This window comes from Mangifera indica, chromosome 17 (assembly GCF_011075055.1).
Source record: "Mangifera indica cultivar Alphonso chromosome 17, CATAS_Mindica_2.1, whole genome shotgun sequence".
NCBI classification, from domain to species: Eukaryota; Viridiplantae; Streptophyta; class Magnoliopsida; order Sapindales; family Anacardiaceae; genus Mangifera; species Mangifera indica.
Genome location: NC_058153.1, coordinates 7,969,892 through 7,992,557, shown reverse-complemented (window position 1 = coordinate 7,992,557; position 22,666 = coordinate 7,969,892). Strand labels below are relative to the sequence as shown.

Here is a 22,666-nt window from a genome sequence, read left to right as displayed (position 1 = left end):
TAATGTTTACGTTATGTTTTGGATATCCTTTGAGGCATTTTCATGACACGATGTATAAGGGTATTTTGGTAATTTTAAATGATGATTGATGTTTTTAATTTATTTCCATGAGAATGCATGCTCAAATAGTCTAAGTAGTGATATTTTTCTTTGGAGGGCAATACTTCTAAAAGGGGTGTTACAAGGGCTTTTACTTGTATGCCTAATTGATCTGCGTGTAAAGGATATGTCTACTCATTCATGTAACTTGTCGCTTCATGGTTAATGATACACTTGTCTAAATACCCTACTAAAAAGCAAGAACCAAAACCGGAATCGATTGTTTTATGAGATTTAGAAACCAAAACTTAAATGGACAAGTTTCTATTTGATCAATTTTTATTCCAGGTACCCAAAACTATTCACCTATAATTTTTTTTCTGTTTTTTTCCTTCTTAGTTTCAAAAGTTGTTCTTTTATGGTTTTAGCAACATCAATGACAATGTTTTTCTTCCTAATAAGTTAAATCGATTGCATAAATGCAAAAAAAAGTGAGTTTTCATGATTATAGTTAACCACAAAGCAAAAAGAGAAGCCAACAACAATGTCAATGAAAGCAACAACAAAGGGCAAGCGTGGACCATAAAAGGGGCACATAAATCACCTACATCAAGATCAAAGCATTTATTTATTTTTAGAGTATGCTCTTGTAGCAAATGCCTAACTCTATTGAAAAAGGTTCACAACCCTAAAAGACATCTTCCATATATTTTTTAGAGACGATTGAAAAATGATAATTTCGATATATTTGTAGTTGTTTAAGAGATGAATCTATTGGTTCAACATCAAATGAAAAATTCTCAACATTAATAATAGAGAAACTTTTAATTCCTTCTTGTAAAGAATTAGAAATTTCTTTATAATAAAAAAATATCCATCACAACAACTATCCTTAGACTTTAGTCGTTATCTTGATCAACAATTCTTTCAAAAAAGCCTACAATGTCAAAAATCTTTGAATCTATCATTGTTATTCATGTCACCCAAACCATTTGCCTAAACCAACATTATGCACTATCATCGCACTAGTTGATAAACTGAATCAAGTTACGTGCATTGTCACACACCAACAAAGAAACTAGATCAAGTCATCACTATTATCCACCAAATCTTCCATATCTTGTTGCTAGCTCTAAAGCTCCGATGACAATATTGTGCTGCTACCGTTGCTTGCTCATTGATTAAGCGAACAATACAAATTGATAATAAGACAAGTCAATGATAATATTACTATCACTGATTGCTCACCGATTAAGCTAACAATATCTTGAAGTTCATATTGTCATCACTTTCTTATCAATCAAACAGGAAAAACAAGTTAACAATCGTGTTATTTTTGTCGCTTGCTCAATGATCAAGCAAACAATATCCTAGAGCTTTTTTTTTTTAAATAATTTTATATACACCATGTTTTTTTTTTTTAAAGAAAGGGAAAAAAAGTGTCAAAAAGTGAGAGGGAAAAAAAAAACGTTTTAGCTTAGATATCCAATCTTTGGTTTTAGATTTGGTTTTCATATCGGTTATAATTCTTTAGAGAGGTAGAATTCAAAATTACTCTCACAATATTAATTCGATCAGTTTCAAAATCAAAATTGATCATGTTTCTTTGCACACCCTTACTCAAGATGGCTTGTGACCCTTTTAGATGTCATCATATAAGTTTGACTATGGAGTTTTACTATATAAAATAGATGATCGAAACCCTAAATGAATAGTGACTACAGGGTTAAATTATTATTTTAGATATCTAGGGGGCAAAAGGTATTTTAATGGTTCTTTAGGGTAAAAACACAAAAATAAATGTGCCATTGCTTGTGTAAAATCTTCTAAAAGGACAACAAGATCATAAATACACAATAATGGCATTTATAAAATACACAATAAACATGAAGGACAACAACTTTAAGCTGCCATATTCCTTGTCTTCTCTTTCTTTTTGTTAGTTCTCCAACGTTGAACTTTTTTTTTGATGTTTTCTTTGCTTTCTTCTCTTTCTCTCTCTTCCTGAATTTTGACCGTTGCTTTTCTCAACGTCTCTCTCCTTCCCCCTCTCTCCCCGATCAACCTTCATTTTTCTTCAAAGCTTTCACCATTCTCACCTTCAGGTACCCTTCTTCTCTCCATTTCATGCTCTCTCTCTCATTGCTTGTAATTAGTGTTTAATTCTCATAAAAGTACTGTTTTGTGTTTCATTTTTTCCAGCTAAATTTTCAGGCTCTGTGAAGCTTGTTCTTCTCATTTTTCCGCAATTTCTGAAAATGGGCCCTCTCTTTCTCTTTCTCTTTAACATTATTGAGAATTCCTCAAATGGGACTCAAAGTTTTGATCTTTTTGTCAAGTTTATGTCTTTGTTTTTCGTTTTTTGTAAATATCATTTCATTAATATGCAAAACTTGTTCTTGTTTTTTTTTTTTAACTTTTTTTGTGGTTTCTGGGAATGGTTTCTCTCCTTTCTCTAAATTTACCGAGATTTCTTCAAATGGGGCTCAACGTTTTGATTTTTATGTAAATTTATCATCTTAGTTTTTCACTACTAGTTTATTTCACTTCATTAGCGTTTAAAGCTTGTTAATTTTTTGAAGTTACTGAGAATGGTTTATCACTCTTTCTTTCAGAAGCAAAGAGAAATCTTGAAATTGGACTCAAGTTTTGATTTTTATGGCATGTTTATATCTTTTATAATTTTGTTTCTACACTATAATCAACTAAAGTTCTTTATTTTTTTTTTCCGTATGGGTGAACCGGGTTATTCACACTTGTTTTTTTTTTTCTTTAAATATTTGGTTTTAACTTTTAGGAAGTTTGTGTATTCACTTCATTCTATAGAACAATATTTCATGTTCACATTCTGTTTGTTTAAAATATTATTTATATATAATGAGTATTGATTTTTAAGCTTTGATATTCATCTAAACTTCATATCTTTAATTCCTTTGTACTATATTGTATTGAATTTCCTTTTTAATGCTTTGAATTGAATTATTCTCTTCTTTTTAATTTAGCTTTAGATTTTAGTGATTGTGTCATCTTACTTTATTTTGTCTTCTTCACATTCGGAAATGGTTTTCCTTTTTATTACGGTGAGTATTAGTTTTATTCCTTGCATAACTAATTTATTTTTATTTTTTTCTTGAATTTTCACTGGTCAATCTTCCTTGCAAATCATCTAAGTCTAATAAATATTTCATTCTGAAGGTATTTAATGATTTGATTTCTTTAGTTTGTTGTAAACTCTTATCTACAGTTTTATGTGTTGGTTCAATCAATGTGAAAGAGTTTTTCAACTCTCTCTCTCTCTTTTTTTTTTTTTTGGGTGCCTAAACTCTTTTTCTATCTATGGTTTATGATATTTGCAGATTTCACCATGTGATCTCTCTGCATTTCAGTCTGCTTATTTTTTCTGCTTTAAAGCTTTATCTTCTTTTGATTATTGCCTTCTAACTAAAAATAATTCTACCGCAATTTGACCACACTTTCGTTTGCAATAATCATGTGTTTTTCTTCCCTCTAACCTTTTTATTATTATTATTATTATTAGTTTTAGATTAACTGAACTTTTTCTACCAATATTTCACCACAATTCTACTGCAAAGCATCTTGTTACAAATTTGTCTTTTTAGTACTAGAAAAAAATTGTAATTAGTGTTCCTTGGTGAGGGTTTAAAGGTTTGATCTGTTTAGTATTAGAAAAAAAATTGAAGAGAAAGCTGAAAGGAATCTTGATTTCCTTCTTGTGTTATGGAAGTATGAAATGTTCTTTAACTTCTCTACGCTATGACTTGAAATTAAAGAAAAGCACCACACCTTGTTAAACCGAATTTCTTGTGTATAAATTTATCTTGGAATTGAATGCCTGTTGTAAATCTATCTGCTTCTTTGGTTTGCTTTGTATTCTTATTTCTCTCCATGCTTGACAATGTTTTGACATGATTCGAGGTACTGAACTCCTTTTTTCTCTTTTTATTTTAAGAGTAGCTGAGGAAACTCCTTATGATCCTAGTGAGAGACAGGAAAGAATAAAATTGCTATTTCCATTTTGATTCAAAACTGAAACATTCATAAAGTTAAAGAAAAGAAAAAGCAAGAAATGGGATGTTCTACATCAAAGCTGGATGATGAAGAGGCAGTTCAGCTTTGTAAAGATAGAAAGCAATTCATTAAACAGGCACTAGAGCAAAGAACCCGGTTTTCTTCAGGACACATAGCTTATATCCAATCCTTGAAAAGAGTTTCTGCTGCTCTTTGCGAGTATGTGGATGGTGATGAACCCCGTGTGTTCTTGCTAGATTCATTTGTAACTCCACAATTGACACCAGTGAAGAAAATAAGTTCCGGTTTCATCTCAATTTCACCAAAATCTATTCCACCGGCACAAATCGAGTCACGCTCCAACTCATCTTTGAAGGTGAATTACTTAAGGTCAGGTGGGAACCCAGCAGTTTCAGTTGAAGAAAGGCCTCCATCACCAGAAACAGTCCGAGTTGAAGCTTACTCTCCAATGCACCAGTATGGATATGATGGATTTTTTGGAATGCAACAATCACCGCGAAGTTCTTCATTCTTCTCTTATTCACCCAACAATAGACCCGGTATCCCTCCTCTTTCGCCGCAAAATTCGCAATGGGATTTCTTTTGGAACCCATTTTCATCCTTGGACAGCTATGGTTATCCAAACCAAAGCAATCTTGATCAAACAACCATGGAAGATGAGATCAGAGAACTAAGGCAGGTTCGAGAAGAAGAGGGGATTCCAGACTTGGAGGAAGATGAAACAGAGCGAGAAGAATCTGAGAGTAATGCACATGTAAGAGAGAAAAGAGCTGAAACTCATACACATTTCTCCAGACAAGATGTCCTTGTAGAAGATGTCCATGAGGATGAGGAAGAGGAAATATATAGCCAAACTGATCCAGAGCATGAGGTGGAAGGCTTACAGTCCCACGGAAGAACAAACATAGATATTTCACGGGCTCAAATGACTGGGCAAATTGAAGTCAGTAAACAAGAAATGGCAGTTGCTGATCAAGAGTCGAAGGAAGAGACACCAGGTTTTACTGTTTATGTAAACCGAAGGCCAACAAGCATGTCAGAAGTAATCAAGGACCTTGAAGATCAATTCACGGTTATTTGCAATGCAGCAAATGATGTCTCCATATTGTTAGAGGCTAGCAGCACCCAGAACTCAACAAAATCAAATGAACTCACAGGTTTTTTAACTTTTATTTCTACTTGCATTTTGCTCTTCCTTTTTGCTGTTCAAATTCTTCTCCTTATCTTTAAATTCGTAATGAAGTAGAAGAGTTATATGTGTAGTCCCTATTTTTCGGTATTCATTCGAAATATTTTGAAGTTACTGGTATCAATTTTTTTTCTTTTGCAGCCATGAAAATGTTGAATCCAATAGCTTTGATGCGATCTGCTTCATCTCACTCATCTTCATCAAGATTTTTAATAAATTCTTCAAGTTCAAGAGATGAAGGTTATGAAAGCAGCAGCGATATGTCTGAGGACTCCTGCATGTTTTCTGGTAGCCATCAATCAACCTTGGACAGATTGTATGCTTGGGAAAAGAAACTCTATGAGGAAGTCAGGGTATTACCTTTTATTTCAATCGAGAGTTTATCAATACCTCAATTAATTTTATGAGAATAAGCAAATAAGATCTAATAATAACAAAATCATGAAGATTGGTAATTAAAATAATTTTTCTCCTTTTATTCATGCAAGGAACACATAATTTTAATTATGAAAAAGACTATGTTCAAAGAGTAAACTGACCAATCTGTTACCATCTTAAACAGTCTGGAGAAAAGATTCGGATTGCATATGAGAAGAAACTTCAGCAACTTAGAAATCAAGATGTGAAAGGAGAGGACCCCTCTGCTGTGGATAAAACAAGGGCAGCAATTAGAGATTTGCATACCCAAATAAAAGTTTCAATGCACTCTGTTGAAGCTGTTTCAAAGAGGATTGAGACTTTAAGGGATGAAGAGTTGCAGCCTCAACTTGTGGAACTGATACAAGGGTATGTGACCATTTCCAGATATTGTATGTTCACTATAAAACTGTGATATTTTTAGACTTCATATGTAAGATCCACAAATGATACATTCCCAGACACTTTTTAAAACCCAATTACATCTTCATCTATAGCCAGATTTTTAATCAATTCCGTCAAAAATAGTATGGGTAAACAAAAAACTTACTACTTTATTTGCCCTATAGTTTATTTCCAATTTAAATGCTTACGAGTTTAGGATTTATCTCTATTCCCTTACTTGTGCTCAGCATTATTTATATATGCTCATATATACATAAAAAACAAAATATGCACGGTGAATCCAAGAAATAATGTGTTGATCGAGTTGCAAATGAATCTTCAAACTAGGCTTGCAGCCTTCTTGATGATATTACATAGTTTTCTGTTCCTAGCTGATGAATTTAATGTTTGCGGAATTTGGCTTTGTTGAAACGAAGAGTTAGTGTTTTAAGTGAAGATATATTAGAAAGATTGAAACTTTTTTTTATACAAGTTAATAACTCTGGGGATATTTTTATGCTATGCTCAGAACTAATTCTCTAAGAATTTATAGGCTAGCAAAGATGTGGAAAGTCATGGCAGAGTGTCACCAATCACAAAAGCAAACCATAGACGAAGCCAAACTCTTACTAGCAGGTACACCTTCAAAACTGAATGTGAAGGGGCACTCATCCATGCGAGTTGCTGATTGTCACCAGTTGGCCAGATCAGCTGCCAATCTTGAAACAGAGCTGAAGAATTGGAGAACCTGTTTTGAGTCATGGATCACTTCTCAACGATCCTATGTCCATGAAATAGCTGGCTGGCTCCTGCGTTGTGTGAGGTGTGACACAGATATGTCAAAATTGCCATTTTCTCCTCGACGCACCAGTGGAACCCTTCCAATATTTGGACTTTGCATCCAATGGTCAAGGTTTCTTGATGCTATTGGAGAGATGCCCGTGCTTGATGGATTAGATTTTTTTGCAGCTGGGATGGGTTCTCTTTACGCCCAGCAGCTAAGAGATGATTCTCATAAGGTCCCTATCGGGTCAAAGAGATTTGGAACTGGGTTATCAGATGAATCTGGTGGGAACATGGAAGTGGTGGAGTTTGGACAAGCAGAAGATGTTATGACTACAGAGAAACTCGCAGAAGTTGCTATAAAGGTACTTTGTGCCGGAATGTCAGTTGCAATGAGCTCACTGACAGAGTTTGCTATCAGTTCTGCTAACGGATACACAGAACTCATTGATCAATGGGATAAGACCAAGCAACCACAAGGTCAGGGGACAGCATAGTTTTTGATATTTTGTTAGGTAGTTTAAATTTAAGGTTTTCAACTTCAATGTATATAATTTGTTATGACAAGATAGCATAGAGTTCTAAATGTTTCCATTCTCCTGATGCTTTGCTCCATACTACTGGTGACATGAAGCAATCAACCTATCTAAAGCTCACCGAGAAGATGAGAATGTGGTACTATACAACTTCCTAGGATTTTGTCACTGTTTAACAAATTGGCTTCTGTAGAAACTTGCGGATTTACTAGTTTTCAACCCTGAATGCTAGAGCTGAAACCTTCAACAGTAAGGCATACAATGCTTAATACTGGTTAAGTTTTGTCAATCCAGGCCTTGGCAAGGATACTACCAGGCTTTTACATGACCAATTCCTGAACTATGCATGCTTTTTCCTTTTTAAATATATTGTGGTATATTTCATCTACAACTTAAACTTATACCTAAGTAATGATATTAGGACAATACTTTTGGTGCCAGATGAGTGAGCTGCTGAGATGAGAATTTGAAGAGAGATTAGTGTTGAAACTATCAATTGTGTGAGAGGAGTATTTTACCATCTACTTTGTTAAGACTCAAGAGAATAAGTGAACTAATGGGGTAAGACTTCTTTTAATGAAGTGACTCCACAACAATAGTGCATTTATTGTATAATGCTGACATATTTTCGTTATTTAAAGTTTAAAAATGTCAATTTCACGTTCATCTATTAAAATAATTTTTTAATTTTAATAACTAAAAAATATTTATATGATTTTATCCAAATATCATGAATTGAAGTGTAAGTGTGGATGTAATTATCATTTTTCTAAACTTTTAGGCAAACAGACATGTCCCTTCTCTGATTTCGAAAATTATCATTTTCACCTAATATATTTTAAAAACACTTTTATAATTTCAATAGTTTTAATATGATATTTACGTATTTAATTTGTTGTATTTTTTTCATTTTTTAGAGGGTATAATTGTAATTTTTGAAACTATTAAGAAAATATTAAAATTGAAATTTTTTAAAACAAGCCCAAATTTTTTTAAAATTTCTAAAATCCCCCAAAATTTTCATTGACACTCCTAAAATTTTTAAAAATTATAATTTACCTAAAATATAAAATAATATATCATTGACACCTCTACTAATACTTTGAATCGGTAATTTTTCTATTTTTTTGATCGAATTTATCTTAAACAAATTGGGGGTACAAAAATAATTTAATAAGCTTTTGGAAGTACAGTGTTATTTATCTATACAACTTTTTTGTCTTTTTAATATTTTTATAAATAAATTACCTCTAGGTAATTTTGACAGTTTATATAATTGAATCGTATTCGTATCGTATCAACTTAAATTTTGAGTAACAAAAGCTTCAACTCTAATTTGAATTGAAATTTGTCAATTGTTTTTACTCTTTATTGTTTTTAGCATTTTAATTTACTTACAAAATTATTTCAATCTACTATTAATAAAATATATAATATAGCACTTTCTTTATAAAATGTCAAAAAATTACAGACTAAATCATTTAAAACACATCAATAATCTTATTAATAAAATCATATTCTTACTATCAAATAATAAAACAAGAATAATATGAGTAATTACAAGGCCAAAAGACTTATTCCCATCCAAGGTTTAGTTCATTCTTAAACTCTCACATGCTAAGTTTCAAAAGCTTAAACACCCACCTGTCAACTATTAAAGTTAACGAAATCCTTTTAATTTAAGGTATAATTATCATTTAACCAATAATATTAAAAATAAAATAAAATTTTATATTATTTCTCCACTTAAAGTTTAAAAACTAACAATTCTCCTTCATACTAAGTTTTTAAAAGTTGACTTTTCCCTAGGGTTTTTTTCTTCCTTTTCCAATGACCAGAATCTAGTTGACCGACTTTTTTTTGCCACCCATGCATTCATCGGCTCTCTCTCTCTCTCTCTGTGTCTTTAGTTTCATTCCATCAAAATTGATCAAAACCAAAAGGAAAAGCATACTAAAGAGCAGACAAAAGATAAAAGATAAAACTAGAGCACCGGTGAAACCAATGCACGTTTCTCTTATGTTGACGTTCGTTTGCTTCCAAGCCAAATGACATTCATCTACTCTTCTCGAAAGACATTTTTATCTATTATTCCGTCAATAAAACTAGAGTGTCGATAAAACTAGTAACACGTTTGTCTACTCTTGCATTTGGTTTCAACAAAATGAAACTAAAGATAGAGAGAGAGTCGATGAATGCATGGGTGGGAAAACGAAGTTGGCCCCCCAGATTCTAGTCGTCGGAGAAAGAAGAAAATAACTCTAAGAGAAAAAAGTTAAGTTTTTAAAATTTACTTTGGGAAAAAAATTGTTAGTCTTTAAACTTTAAGTGGGAAAATAAGATAAAATTTTATTTTTTTAATATTACTAGTTAAATGATAATTATACTTTTTAATTTAACAGATTTTGTTAACTTTAATAATTGACGGGTGAGTTTTTGGGTTTTTAAAATTTAACGAGTTGGAATTTAGGAATGAACTAAACTTTGGGTGAAAATAAGTTTTTTGGTCTAATTATAATTATATAAAGATACAACTATATATAAATATCAACATTTCAAATGTTGATATAATCCTTCAATATTTTTGTAATAATTTATCTCTAATAAATTTTATGAAAGTAATATTCTCTATACATTTAAGTTAGTTCAGATTATTTTTATATCAACCTTAACACTAATCAATATAGTTTCAATTTATATCGGAATGATTTATAATAAATTGTATAAAAAGGAAATTTAACTTTATTTTGATTTTTTTTTGTACCATGTTAAGTTAATCGTTCATACTAAAAATTGCTAAATCTACCTCTGGATTGGTTCGGAATATTAATAAATTTTTTAATTATTTTGATTAGTTTACCTCATTATTTTTATTATATAATTTTTTTACTTTAAAAACTTTGGAATGACTTTCCCCATTTACCCTTCGAACCATCCAGTTAAACAGGGAGTGTTGATAGCTGCCAAGGGATACTAGGCGCATAAATGCCTGCTTCAATTGAATCAAGAACACCTGCTTAACTAGAAACAGGGATGCTTCAAGTTCCCAAACTCGTGATTATTGTTTGTCTCAAAAATCAATGTAAACTTTCCAAATCAAAGTCAGAAATTAAAACCCAACAAAGAATTTCTTTTCTTATTCCATATACTCCAAAGCTACAAAATGAAAGGGGAATAAGAGTCAGGCGACTCTGTCATGGAAATAAGTGTTGGTATTGAGAAGAAACAAAATTGAAGCCATGAGTTTCACTCAACTGAGGTTTTCATCATCATCAAGGTTCACTTCCAAAGAATCAAATCCATCCATGACACAGAAAGAGCACAACTGCAAACAACTGCACCGCCACGAAGTATTTGGCCCTTTTTCTGAATGTTTTCTCCTCCTGTGTCTTTTCCTTCTTAGCTTTTATCTTTGGCTTTGATTCTGATAAACAAAACATTAACTTTAATTATCAGTTCTGTATCCAATGAAAGGCCTTATATCAACTAAATTTAACCAGAAATCTGAGACTGGAATTACAGACAAAGGGGCAGAATCAGTACTTAGAACAAATAATCTATGCAAGACACAACCTTCGCCTTGACACAAATAAAGGGTTGTAAATTATTCATGATGTGCGCTGTGAAACAAATAGGCCATACATCTTACCCTTTCTCTCACATTGAGGCGACGCAGTTCACTAATTCTTTCAGACCTACATTTTCAATTCTGGGTAAATTCTATCCCACCATCCAAGCCTTCATATATCTATGGATTTACCCAGAAAGAATATCCAATTCTAATACCCACTCCTTCTCCTCCTATGGAGGAAAACGAAACCCATTCCATCATAGGCCATGCTCTTTCTAACATGACCATTGCATCTGCGGAAGCCCCCAACAACACTCTTACCATCCAAATGCTAATAGTTGATTAAAATGTTACACTTCATCAACAATATTTTTTATGTTTTACTCCTATTAAGCAGCAACCAGGGTAGAAACTGGTTGTGTTTCAAATAAAATGCCACAGCACAAAAGCACAGTGACAGAGAATCGGGTCTTTTAGAGGAGTCTGGATGTAAGTTTATAATGAAATGCAACAATTAAACTAGCCTGACTCTCCCCTCTTGACAATAAAAACTCAACTACCAGGCCAAAGGTTCTATTTTAATGTTAATAAATATTTGCAACATTAAAGCACAAATAACACTAGCAAAATTATATGAAGTAAATACGTGGAACCCCGGTAGCTTCTGAAGTCTATAAATTCTTGGGTTTTGGGCAAGATCCAGTAAAAGAAATCAAAATCGAAACAATTTTACCGTCATCAACCACATTTTTCAAAAACCCATTATAGCACAATTCCACCAAAATATAAGACCAATCTGGTTGAGCTGTGGCATAGAAATCAAACATGAATCATTTACATTATAAAGAAATACATGTAGCTTGAATATCTTACTCCAATTTGAGGGACCTCTTCTGGAAGTTGATGATGAAAGGTCTAAGTCGAACTTTGGGACAGAAGATGATGGGCCATCCTCTGTATACTCGGTCTTATGTTTTTCAGCATATCTTACAAGATAATCATGATTTAACTGATGTTTCCTAATAATTTAAATTTGCAGGGAACAGTATTAAAAGTAAAAATGGAGAAAATACGAAAATTTATAAGCATATGTAATCCAAGGTATGATAAAATTCTTCAAAAAAGAGAAGTTCACATCATTAAAAGAAAAATTCAAACATTATATATATAACACAGCTACACACCTAAAATCATGTGGAGTACTTTATTATGTAATAAGTGAACTATATATCTCAATTAATCTCACATCAGTTTGGCAGTAAAAGTTTGAACTAGAAGTTTGGGATGTATATCATTATTCTATCTTTTTATGTACAAATAGATGCTGGATTGTAATAAATGAATGAACATACACTCATGTCAAATTTTTAATTAAAACTTTAAATTGTAAAACCCTAAACCAACAACAAACTTTAATTACATAGATTGCTAAAGTAGAATTATTGTCAGCACAAGTCTATACTCTTACAATTAATAGAGCAAGGTCTGCAGGTTACAATTATTGTATTGAGATATAATCCAGTCCAATCTGAAAAACAGTAACACAACCTAATTAAGCCTACCCCTACGCGCAATCCAATAATCAATGACGATAATACATCATGCCAAATGACATGATCTACCGGAGTTAAGATGCCGTAAGAAAGATTTACTACTGTTCCCTGCTAAATTTTTTATCGTATTTTTTTATTTAAGAAATTAGCTTTCAACCCAACATACACATCACCTTTTACAAGACAGCAGTTCTGGCATAGACTTTAAGGCAACTTACAGGTATTACTTAAAGATTGACAGGTAAATGAGCAAGAGGATCTGCATCCTCACTTGAAGGGCTGCAAGAAAAATGGGTAGCACATAACGGGCATGTCACACATTAAATGTCATTTCAATCAAGAAATTGATCAGAAATTTCATAACAACTTTCTCAAACAAATATCTAAAAAAATAATAATAATAATAGTTACCGGTTCTTAAACAAAAAGTTATGCTCCCTTAATCTACTTGACAAAGCTCCATATGCAATGTTCACTCTCCTGTAAATCTGACCAGAATAAAATGAATATGGATATAGGAAGACAGAGAGGGAAATTTCATTGAAGGTAAAACAAGGGGAAAAACAAATATCCTTTCAGTGCAAGTTCTTGAATATTAGAGCAGAATTAAATTCCAAATGAATGTAAATATGCATGTTTGTTTGTGTTTGAGAACAAGAAAGACAGACATAGAGGGTACTAAGTGTTCACAGATATAACATGTTACATTGTAAGAAGCTTAAAGGAAAAAGTAGGACCTCTTCTTCCCTTCTTTCAGTATTGTCTTTAGTTATTCCAAGTTGCATCTTTACTGTTCGTATTTGCAGTAGGAACAAAACCTTCCCAATCAACCATGCTAGATCAGAGTAATATATCTTGCAAACACAACTGCCTTCAGTCCCCACCCAAAGTTCATACGTAAGTGCATCTGCAAGCCATGTATTAATCATTGCTTTTGTAGTTATCCAATCTAGGATCGATTGGAATTCACTGTCCAAATCAACAATGCCATCTTCCTTTAAACGTCCAATAACTACACCATTCTCACTATTGTAAGACACATAAGTCTCTGACTCAACATGAGGAATTTCATTATGGGTTGTTGGTTGGCCCAAGTTTAACTGGAGATGTTTTTTCTGGGAAGGTTTTCTCTTTTTTTTTTGTAATTTTTTAAACCAAAACCTATATTCTAATTGCACCATTGTTTTTTAGTTAAACTAATTATTCTGAGTTTGTAAAATTTAGACCTTACAATTATCATATCAAGTTAAATATTTAATTTTAATATAATGTCAATTACTCTTGAACATAAATTCTCTCACTAAGAGATTTCTCATGTTTTATCATGAAAGAATGTTTTTTCTTTAAATTATTTTGATTTACTCTCTTTATAATTGAAAAAAAAATGATGAATTGATATTCTTATTTTATGGTCACAGTCTCCATAATGTATTTAAATAATGATAATAATAATAATTCTGAGTTTAAATTCAAGATAAATTTATCATGTCTAAGTTCTCTTACTGGAGTATTTGATATTGAGAATTGCAAAACGTGATAATGACCATTGGAATTGTAAAATAATTTTGTTACAATAAAACTACATGTATCAATTTTTCATATACAAATTAATATATATTTATGTGTGTTATTATATAATTAGATGATTTTAAATTAAAGATAAAATAACATCCAATCACATGATGACACTTATAAGTATATACCTATTTGTGTATTCAAAGTAAGTATATATAGTATTACTTATTTTCTTGTCCACTATATTGACTGTCAATGTAGATGAATGCGAATAAAATAAATGAATAAGACATGAAAGGAATTTTAACGTGATTCAACCTATAACTCGAATGTCTGTCCATTGTTATGTTTTTTATCTATAGAAAAATGTCATAAAGTATTGATAATGTTTATAAAGAAGTTATTTTCTGACAACCTCACAAGGGATTTGTAGTCTGCCAATCTTCTATATTTATAGGATAAAAATGTAGAGTTACAATCATAACTACATGTATTTTTCAAAAGTATTTCAATCATTTTCAGTATTTGATTAATATTTAACATGTTTTTAATTGTTGAAGTAAATTGTACAGCCGTGCATGCTAGGAATGCACGTGCATATAGGTGGTGTGAGGGCATTTTTGTCCTTTCAAGCATGAGTTGTGAAATTTTTCTTAGTCTAGGAAAATGTACAACCGTACATATTGAAGGTGCACACTTGTACACCTTAGTTGCCAAGTACGATAGTGCAAATGTTGGTTATCGAATAAAATGTCTTTTTGAAAATCATGAGATGCAATAAGGATGGATGAAACTATCTAGACAACTACGCATGAAGATTGCATGACTATGACCAACATTATTTGGTGAAAAATATATGAAGAAAGAGTTGTAGCCAAGAGAGAGCTACAAACTTATTTTTATTCACAAGTAAACATAGAAGACAAATAGAAGGATTGAGAGAGAAGAGTTCAAGGTCATCGAAATAGGAAAAGCAGTTGCTGGAAAGCGTCACAACCACGAAAAGAATAGTTTAGTCGCTAGAATCCAAGTAAATAGGCTTCATATCATCCCTGTTAACTTGATTTTTTTTTTCTTTTTGTGATGATAATCATGCTTTGTTTTGTATAAATAAGGATAGATAATGATGACAAAATGAAAATTTAAAAGCATAAATAATGTGATTATAATAAGATTACGAATTTGTATGAGATGAGAAAAGTTGAAGAACATGTAATGCATTATGAAACTGCTGTTGTAACCTGAAATATTTAGGGTGGATTTATGTGTTCTAGGATGATATGGTTGGCCTAAGGTGTTAGAGATTTACTTTTTTGCATCAGGGCATAGGGATCTGTTGTTGAAAATCATAAGAATTCTAAGTTTAGACAATGGTATATAACTATACACTTGGATATGAATTGGTTGTACATACGCTATGTAGAAGATGATTTAGTTATGCACAGGAAACATGACTGTGAAGTTAAAGTAATGTGACATAATGTTGTGCATTACAAGATATATGCTCATGCATTAACTTACAGGATGTACAGTCATGCATTATGGGATGCATGTCTATGCATATAGTTATTAGATGATTGACCGTGGGCGCAAAGGATACATGGTCATAATAAAGGAATAAGAGATGTACAACCGTGACTAAAAGAGGTGCACACACTTGCATATGCATGAATGGTGAATGGGTGTGCAAAGATGTAACACCCCTCTTTAGATATATACTCTTATATGGAATATAACCCAAAAAGACGTGCATAACTTTATTTATTCCCCAAACACAACAAAAATATAAGCACAATAATAAAATACTTAATCTTGAATGAGTGAAAAAATGTATAATAAAAACATTGGAATTCACTTTCATAGCATAAATCCATCATCTCAACAAATCATGTGTTTGAAAACAGTCTCACGAAACAAGTGCATAAATGTTCACAAAGGAAGAATACATAAAACTCATAAACTAAAATGACAAACATGCCTTCCACCTCATGCAATAATTTGAGCTAGATCGTTGGCTCTCCTGTATATCTCACTATCACCTACACTTGAAAAACCACAAAAAAAAAAAAAAAAAAAACGTGTGAATGAAAAACACTCAATAAATAGGTGATCTTTCGACACCTTACACACAACATAACTCATAAATCTGACATTCCATCACTAAGTCTCTATTGAGTTATTGGCGGATTTTTTTCGGCATCCTCCAATGCTCATTCATCTCCTCTTGACACACTTGTGCCTAAATACGTAGGCCACGTCACATAAACAACTAAAGCCTAAGTTAAACTTGACAAATTTGATGCTTTCGTGACATGCACATACCGATCAAACTAGCAGACTAACTAGTTATGATACCCTGGTCACACGGGGAATTAGTCACAATCCCTCCCTTACCATATATGCATAGTCTTAGTTACTAAATACAAGAATGAAAAAAATGGTATGAAAATTATGTGTATAATATGACAAATGGTAAAAAAATATTTGTAAAAAAAAAAAAACGGTCATAAAATTCAGATATGAAAAAAATACAGAATATATATATATGGGTTTAATATGATACATCATCAATTATACGTTTTTAAAAATACAACATTATCAATCATAATTTTAACACTTTTCATATATCTTCCAATTAAAATCAATATAACAATTGAAATGTAAAATATCTAATTAACTATTAAACCTAATATCATATAATATTAATCAAAATTCAATCGTCACAAAAAATTATCATTTCATAATTTTTTTTATCAAATATAAAGTATCTAATTGATTATTAAACAAACTTTAAATTATTATTTCATGAATTTTTATCAAAAAATAACCAAAATATTATGATTTAGTGATGTTTGAGCTAAGAAAATTAAATGTGTGTGAACGATCTATGGAATGCTTTCATAATGCCATTGAAAATGTAAAATATGCATTACGGATTTGGATGACAAAATATTGAGTTTCTTTATTTATATAGTTACGGTAATATGGTAATTAATTGAAAATATAAGGAACATTTTAGTACTTCTAAAATCCATTAAAAACAGAAAATGTATAATACGACAAAATTATGTGTTTTTATATAGAAAACATATAAAATCCGTGTTTAATACGTTTTGAGTTCAAAGATTCAGAACGACGTGTTTAATACACGAATTGAACGGGAATGTGAATTAAATGCAAATAATTCGCATTTTTACTAACTAGATGCATAGCTACGGGGTCGTTATGTAAATTACTATCCTAGGATGACCTCTACCATGAGCATGTATGTGATGCACCCTATTGACACGTGAGAAAACAAATTGATGTCATTCTTCTTTACCATGCACACCTGAACTAAAAATAAATGGTTGATGCATCTTGAGACTAAGTGCATGATGTATCTCATGAATATTTATCTTTCATATAACCCTATTGTTTTTACATTAATCGCCACTACGCACACACCTGGTAGTTATATAGGTGTACACCTCTCTTCTTAACTTTTTTTTTTTTAACCTAGATCCAATTTGGTGGGGTCTTTGTCGTCTCCCACATTATTGGATACCTTTCACATAACTAGCCATCTTACCTTATACTTGCTAAGGCTTAATTCTTCCATTCTCTACACATAGACTAAAGTAAAACAGACTTTTTGCTAAAGCTGAACAGTCGTCCTTTTAGCCCTAACTCTTTGTGCCTTTCACATAGCCTTGGCACTAATGTTCTTATTCTGGGGACAGACGTTCCTTTAGTTGCTGGCTAATGGTCAACCTTTTGTTGACCAACGCCATTAAATACTTCTATCCACAGTTATCCATTTCTCTTAACATAAGCATCCTTTTTTTGGGAAAACCACACATAGACTTGTGTCCCATACCATACGACCATGTGTGACTTAACCTAGGATGAGCACGCTTGATGCATAAGAAGCTTTCTTTAACAAAAGGGGTACCTTGGTATGTATGACTGGTTGCAGGATTATGTATAGTGATATAAAAATCACACCCTACTAATTTCTACATTTTTCAACCAAATTCCAGCAATCCAATTTACTACAAAGATCTAGAGCAAGTCTCTAATTGCTTTTAACATGATTTCATCATCAAGATTACCCTTTACACACTCCAACTTTTGGATGATTACGATACCACATATTATCACATAAAATCATCATTATAATCACAATCATAAGTAACCTAATAAGAATTCTTATAATAATTTGACGCAAGACAAATGTTGATAGAGTTCTTATATCATTCACAAGGACTCTTAAGGTCGATATCATTCAAAAGACGCAAAGGAATAACAAGAATTCTTGCAATATTTCCTAGAGAATTCTTAAGAAAACTTAAATAACGATTTTATTAATAACTTGATACATTGATTAACTTTTGATGAATTACAATGACTTAAGCCCTTTATATAGGCTAATGACTCTTCTAATTAAAATAAAAATTCTAACTCTACTAAAATAAAAAATTATTAAAATAGGATACTAGTTTAACTAAAATTGGGAATATTAATTAATTTCAAATGCTAGGAAACTATGACTTTAGGAAAAGATATTAAAAGATTTTACTAAAATTGAGCTTTCCTAAACAAATGATCCTAAAAGCTTTTTATTTCCTAAATTAAAATAAAACACTTACAAAAAAAAAAATAGGACTCTTACACCTAATAGAAAACTAATATTAATAAAATATTCATAAACTCAAAATAATAGAAGGTTGACTTTAAATTAAAGACTCAACAACATTAAAAAAGTTTAATTAAATTAAACTCTTCATAATTAGGATACTTTGTCATGTCATTTTTAGCCATCACATCATGTGTCATGCCATTATCTCCTCTTTAGTTTGTTTATTCATCATCTTCAATGCTTTTCACCCTACTACCTTATTGTCGTGAGTAGGAATGACAACAGGGAGAGGTGGGGATGACAAGGATTTCTCATCCCCTCTTTGTAAAAAAAAATCTCATCCTTGTACCCGCGGACAAAAAATCCCTTCCCCATACCTTGTAAACACAACATAAATATATTAAATGAAAAATTAAGTAAAATTAAAACCAATCCATAATTTCAAATATCACAAATATTATATATTAACTACTTTAACATGCATAATAAAAACTTAAATAAGTTTAAAAAACATAAATAATTTAAAATTATAAAGATATGTCAGTATTTTAAATAAAAATATTAATATAAAATGACTGAGATGGGTACAAGGACGAGGACGAAGACGAGAATAAGGACTGAGGTGGGGCAAGGAGGGGGAGGGCGAGGAGGGGACACATGTATCCCCGTCCCTGATTATAAGGATTTTTTAGTCCCAGTCCTGGTTTTTATTAGGAAATCTCGTTCCTGTTAGGGTAAGAACCTTTAAATTTGGATTGAAATTGTTATCTCTAGTCATGAGTCTTTAATGTCATTAACAACATTCTTCTCTTCATTCACTTCTTCCCCCTAACCTTTCTCTTGCCTTTGCTCTTCTATTGACCTCTTTCCTTTCCATGTCTTACCCTTGCTTTCCTTCCTTGAGTTGAATGCCTTGGTCCCTTATTATTCTCCCCCATTAAAAAAGAGAGACTTACTCTTGAATCGTCATCATGTAATGTATCATCTAAATATAAAAAATGATCATACCAAGGTTTGAATCTTTCTTTCATTTGTAGATGAATATTTTGTTTCCAAAGATATAACCATTTCATAATATTCCTCTTAAGTTGATTAGCAGACATATAATTGCTTTTAAGAGTTCTCATGGATTTACCTTGATTAACATAGAGATCATCATTCTCATTAATGTCTTTGATGTTGAAATTCTTTTGAAAGGAATGAAGATTTTCTTTATCTGAAGGTATTTCTCTCGTCTCTTTGGTCACTTCATGATTCCCAAGTTTCTTTCATTTCTTTAGCTTAATTTCTTCAGTTTCTTCACCTTGATCAACAAAAGTAGCTTTCACTTCAATACCTTTTTTGATTATAGTACGCTCTAGATTGAAGAGAACATCTCTTTGATTTGAAGTTTCTTCTAATTGTTCAACTTCTTTATAATATTCAAAATTTACTTCATTCTTCTTCATTGGTATAGAAATAAAAACTTTCTCATCTTGCTTTGGAGTCTAATCTTCAATCTTGTTAGTACGATAATTCATTTTTCCCTTATATGAAAAGGTAAGTATTGTCTTGAACCCTATATGTAGCATCCATATCTTGTTGCCATGGATGTCCTAAGTGTACATGACATGCATCCATTTATACTACGTCACAAAAAATTTCATCTTTGTAGGTTTTGCCCAAAGATAATAGAAATCTACATTATTCCATTATTTGGATACTTGAACCATTTTGAATCCAGTTTATACTATATGAAGCAGGATGATATTTGATTCCTAGCTTGAAGTACTCCACTAACCTATTAGAGATAACGTTTTTACAACTACCATTTCAATCATGAGCTTGCACACTTTACCATTAATTGTGCATTCACTCTAAAAGGTTTTCTTGTGTTGTGAGTCATCGGGTTATGTAAAAGTATAAAACAAACTCCTCTCCATATCTTCTTTATACCCAGCCATCTCAAGACAAAGGTTTTATACCTCTTAACATAGGACAAGTTACAAGAATGTCATTAATAACATTAGGAAAGTTAAAATTAAACTTTCCATAAGTAGAAAACATGCCACCTCGCTTTACCATGTCATTCTTAGCTACCATATCATGTGCCATGTCATCATCTCCACTTTGGCTTGTTTTTTTTTATCATCTTTAATGATTTACACCCTACTACCCCCTTGCCATAAGTCTTTAATGTCATTAATAATATTCTTCTCTTTATTCGTTTCTTTTACCCAACCTCCATTTTGCCTTTGCTCTTCTATTGACCTTTTTTTTTTTCTTTTTTTCATGTCTTGCCTTTGCTTTCCTTCTTTGAGTTGAATGTCTTGGTCCTCTATCACAATCTATACAAATCAACACCATGACATCATTATAACCTTAAAATTACATGCTCTGATTATGTGATAAAGTTGTAACTCAAATTTGTAACATCTTATACTATCTCATGCAAAGTGAAAGAGAAATAGGGAGGTCAACTACTTACCTACGCTTTGACAATTGCTAAATCTTGGCATGGCTAAAGTAATTCCCTGACTTCCAATCTCCTTTTAGTACCCATGAGTCACTAAACTCTACCTCTGATTCTCAATGTTTGGCTTTGGTGAAATTATTGATACATAAAAAAATAACCTAAATTAAACCTTGAGCCTATTTTTATTTTGCCAAGCAAACATGATGCAAGTTTATGTGCCTCTTACACACGGGTGTCTCTGTCGTTTCTACTAATGACAATTTCTAAAATCGCCATAAAAATGCTCCTTATCAAATTTTTAAATTCAATAACCACACACAAATGTGTATTCCTACATACATAGGAGTATGTTCCTCCATCCTTCATCATTTTCATGCGCTCAATGTAAACTGACTATTTTACCCTTCCAAGGCATGAATAGGCATCGGGCTTACTTGTAAGTGTTACAATGGATAGCCACACTCGTACATAGAGCCTAAATTACATTTATACCTTTATATTGTATGTTAGAAGAAAAGATCAAATATCAAAGTCTTAATAAAGACAGTTTAAGGCGAGAATTAAATGATATGTAACATCCTTATCTAGATACATACCCTAAATGGAACATGACCCAAAAAGACATACACAACTTAACTACTTAATAGATACAACGAAATATGAGCATGCAATAAAACCTTTAACTTGTTCGTGTTCAAAAAGGTGTAAATAAAAATTCTTTCATCTCATAAATAGTTATAGTAAAAATCTTATGCATAAATCCATAACTTAATGTTTGAAATCTAAAACATAATAATAATAACCATACTTATAATGTACACACATCCCATAACTCTCATACTAATAATAAAATATCAAAGTCTCATAAATTATAAAAATAATGCTTTTGCCTTTAGCCTTATATAACAAATTGAATGGACCGTTGGCTCCTCTACATGCCTCATTACTCACCTTTATTTGTAAAACCATAGAAGTGAGTGAAAATACTCAATAAGTAGGTGATCTCTTGACACCTAGCATAAGACATAATTGAAACTAGTGTTCCATTGCTAAAGAATCTATATGGTCGCAACTTGACAGTCTTGTGCCCTAAATATAAGTCATCTCACATAGTCTACTGAGACCTAAGTTGAACTTGATATATTTTTTGTTTAGTAAAAGTAATTGACACCTTGTGTCTCCACTAACTATTATGCCTCGTATACATGTTGGTCAGACTTTGTAGAGCTAATTAACTATGATGATACCCAGATCACATAGATACTAGTCATAGTCCCTCCCTTATCATATACACATAGTTATAAGACCGCTAACTAAAAACTACCATTAGGTGGCCCTTTTCATGGGTTCGTATGTAATACATCTTACTGATCATGTAAGGACCTAATATAAAACCACTATCTTACCATGTACACATGAATTGTGCTATGTGGCTAAGTGGTTTGGTGTTGAGTGTATGATGCATCTCATGAGTATCCATCTCTTATATAATTCTATTGCTTTCATATATTACGTCATCTGCTCACGTAGTTAGTGGCTATCTAAGTGTACAC

General features: G+C 31.8%; 1 protein-coding gene and 1 pseudogene across 2 annotated transcripts; one reads left to right on the top strand and one right to left on the bottom strand.

Moving 5' to 3' along the window:
• The first annotated feature begins 2,027 nt into the window (after positions 1 to 2,027).
• On the top strand, positions 2,028 to 7,738 carry LOC123200130 (protein ALTERED PHOSPHATE STARVATION RESPONSE 1-like). 2 transcript variants are annotated; one of them, XM_044615266.1, is made up of 5 exons: positions 2,028 to 2,144; positions 4,015 to 5,246; positions 5,420 to 5,631; positions 5,841 to 6,064; positions 6,633 to 7,738. In XM_044615266.1, exons 2-5 carry the CDS (start codon positions 4,127 to 4,129, stop codon positions 7,357 to 7,359), a joined length of 2,283 nt encoding a protein of 760 aa, XP_044471201.1. In that variant the 5' UTR covers positions 2,028 to 2,144; positions 4,015 to 4,126; the 3' UTR covers positions 7,360 to 7,738. The 2 variants fall into 2 exon arrangements, with proteins under 2 accessions (XP_044471201.1, XP_044471200.1); XM_044615265.1 differs by having other exon boundaries at positions 2,030 to 2,144; positions 4,012 to 5,246.
• A 2,777-nt stretch (positions 7,739 to 10,515) lies between these two features.
• On the bottom strand, positions 10,516 to 13,703 carry LOC123200901 (annotated as a pseudogene).
• Positions 13,704 to 22,666: the final 8,963 nt, after the last annotated feature.

Bases quoted from the DNA above. Each gene is read 5' to 3' on its own strand.
- LOC123200130 (XM_044615266.1), top strand. From the start codon at position 4,127: ATGGGATGTTCTACATCAAAGCTGGATGATGAAGAGGCAGTTCAGCTT. The intron at 5,247-5,419 runs GTTTTTTAACTT...TTTCTTTTGCAG, and splicing joins AAAATCAAATGAACTCACAG to CCATGAAAATGTTGAATCCA. The intron at 5,632-5,840 runs GTATTACCTTTT...CATCTTAAACAG, and splicing joins AACTCTATGAGGAAGTCAGG to TCTGGAGAAAAGATTCGGAT.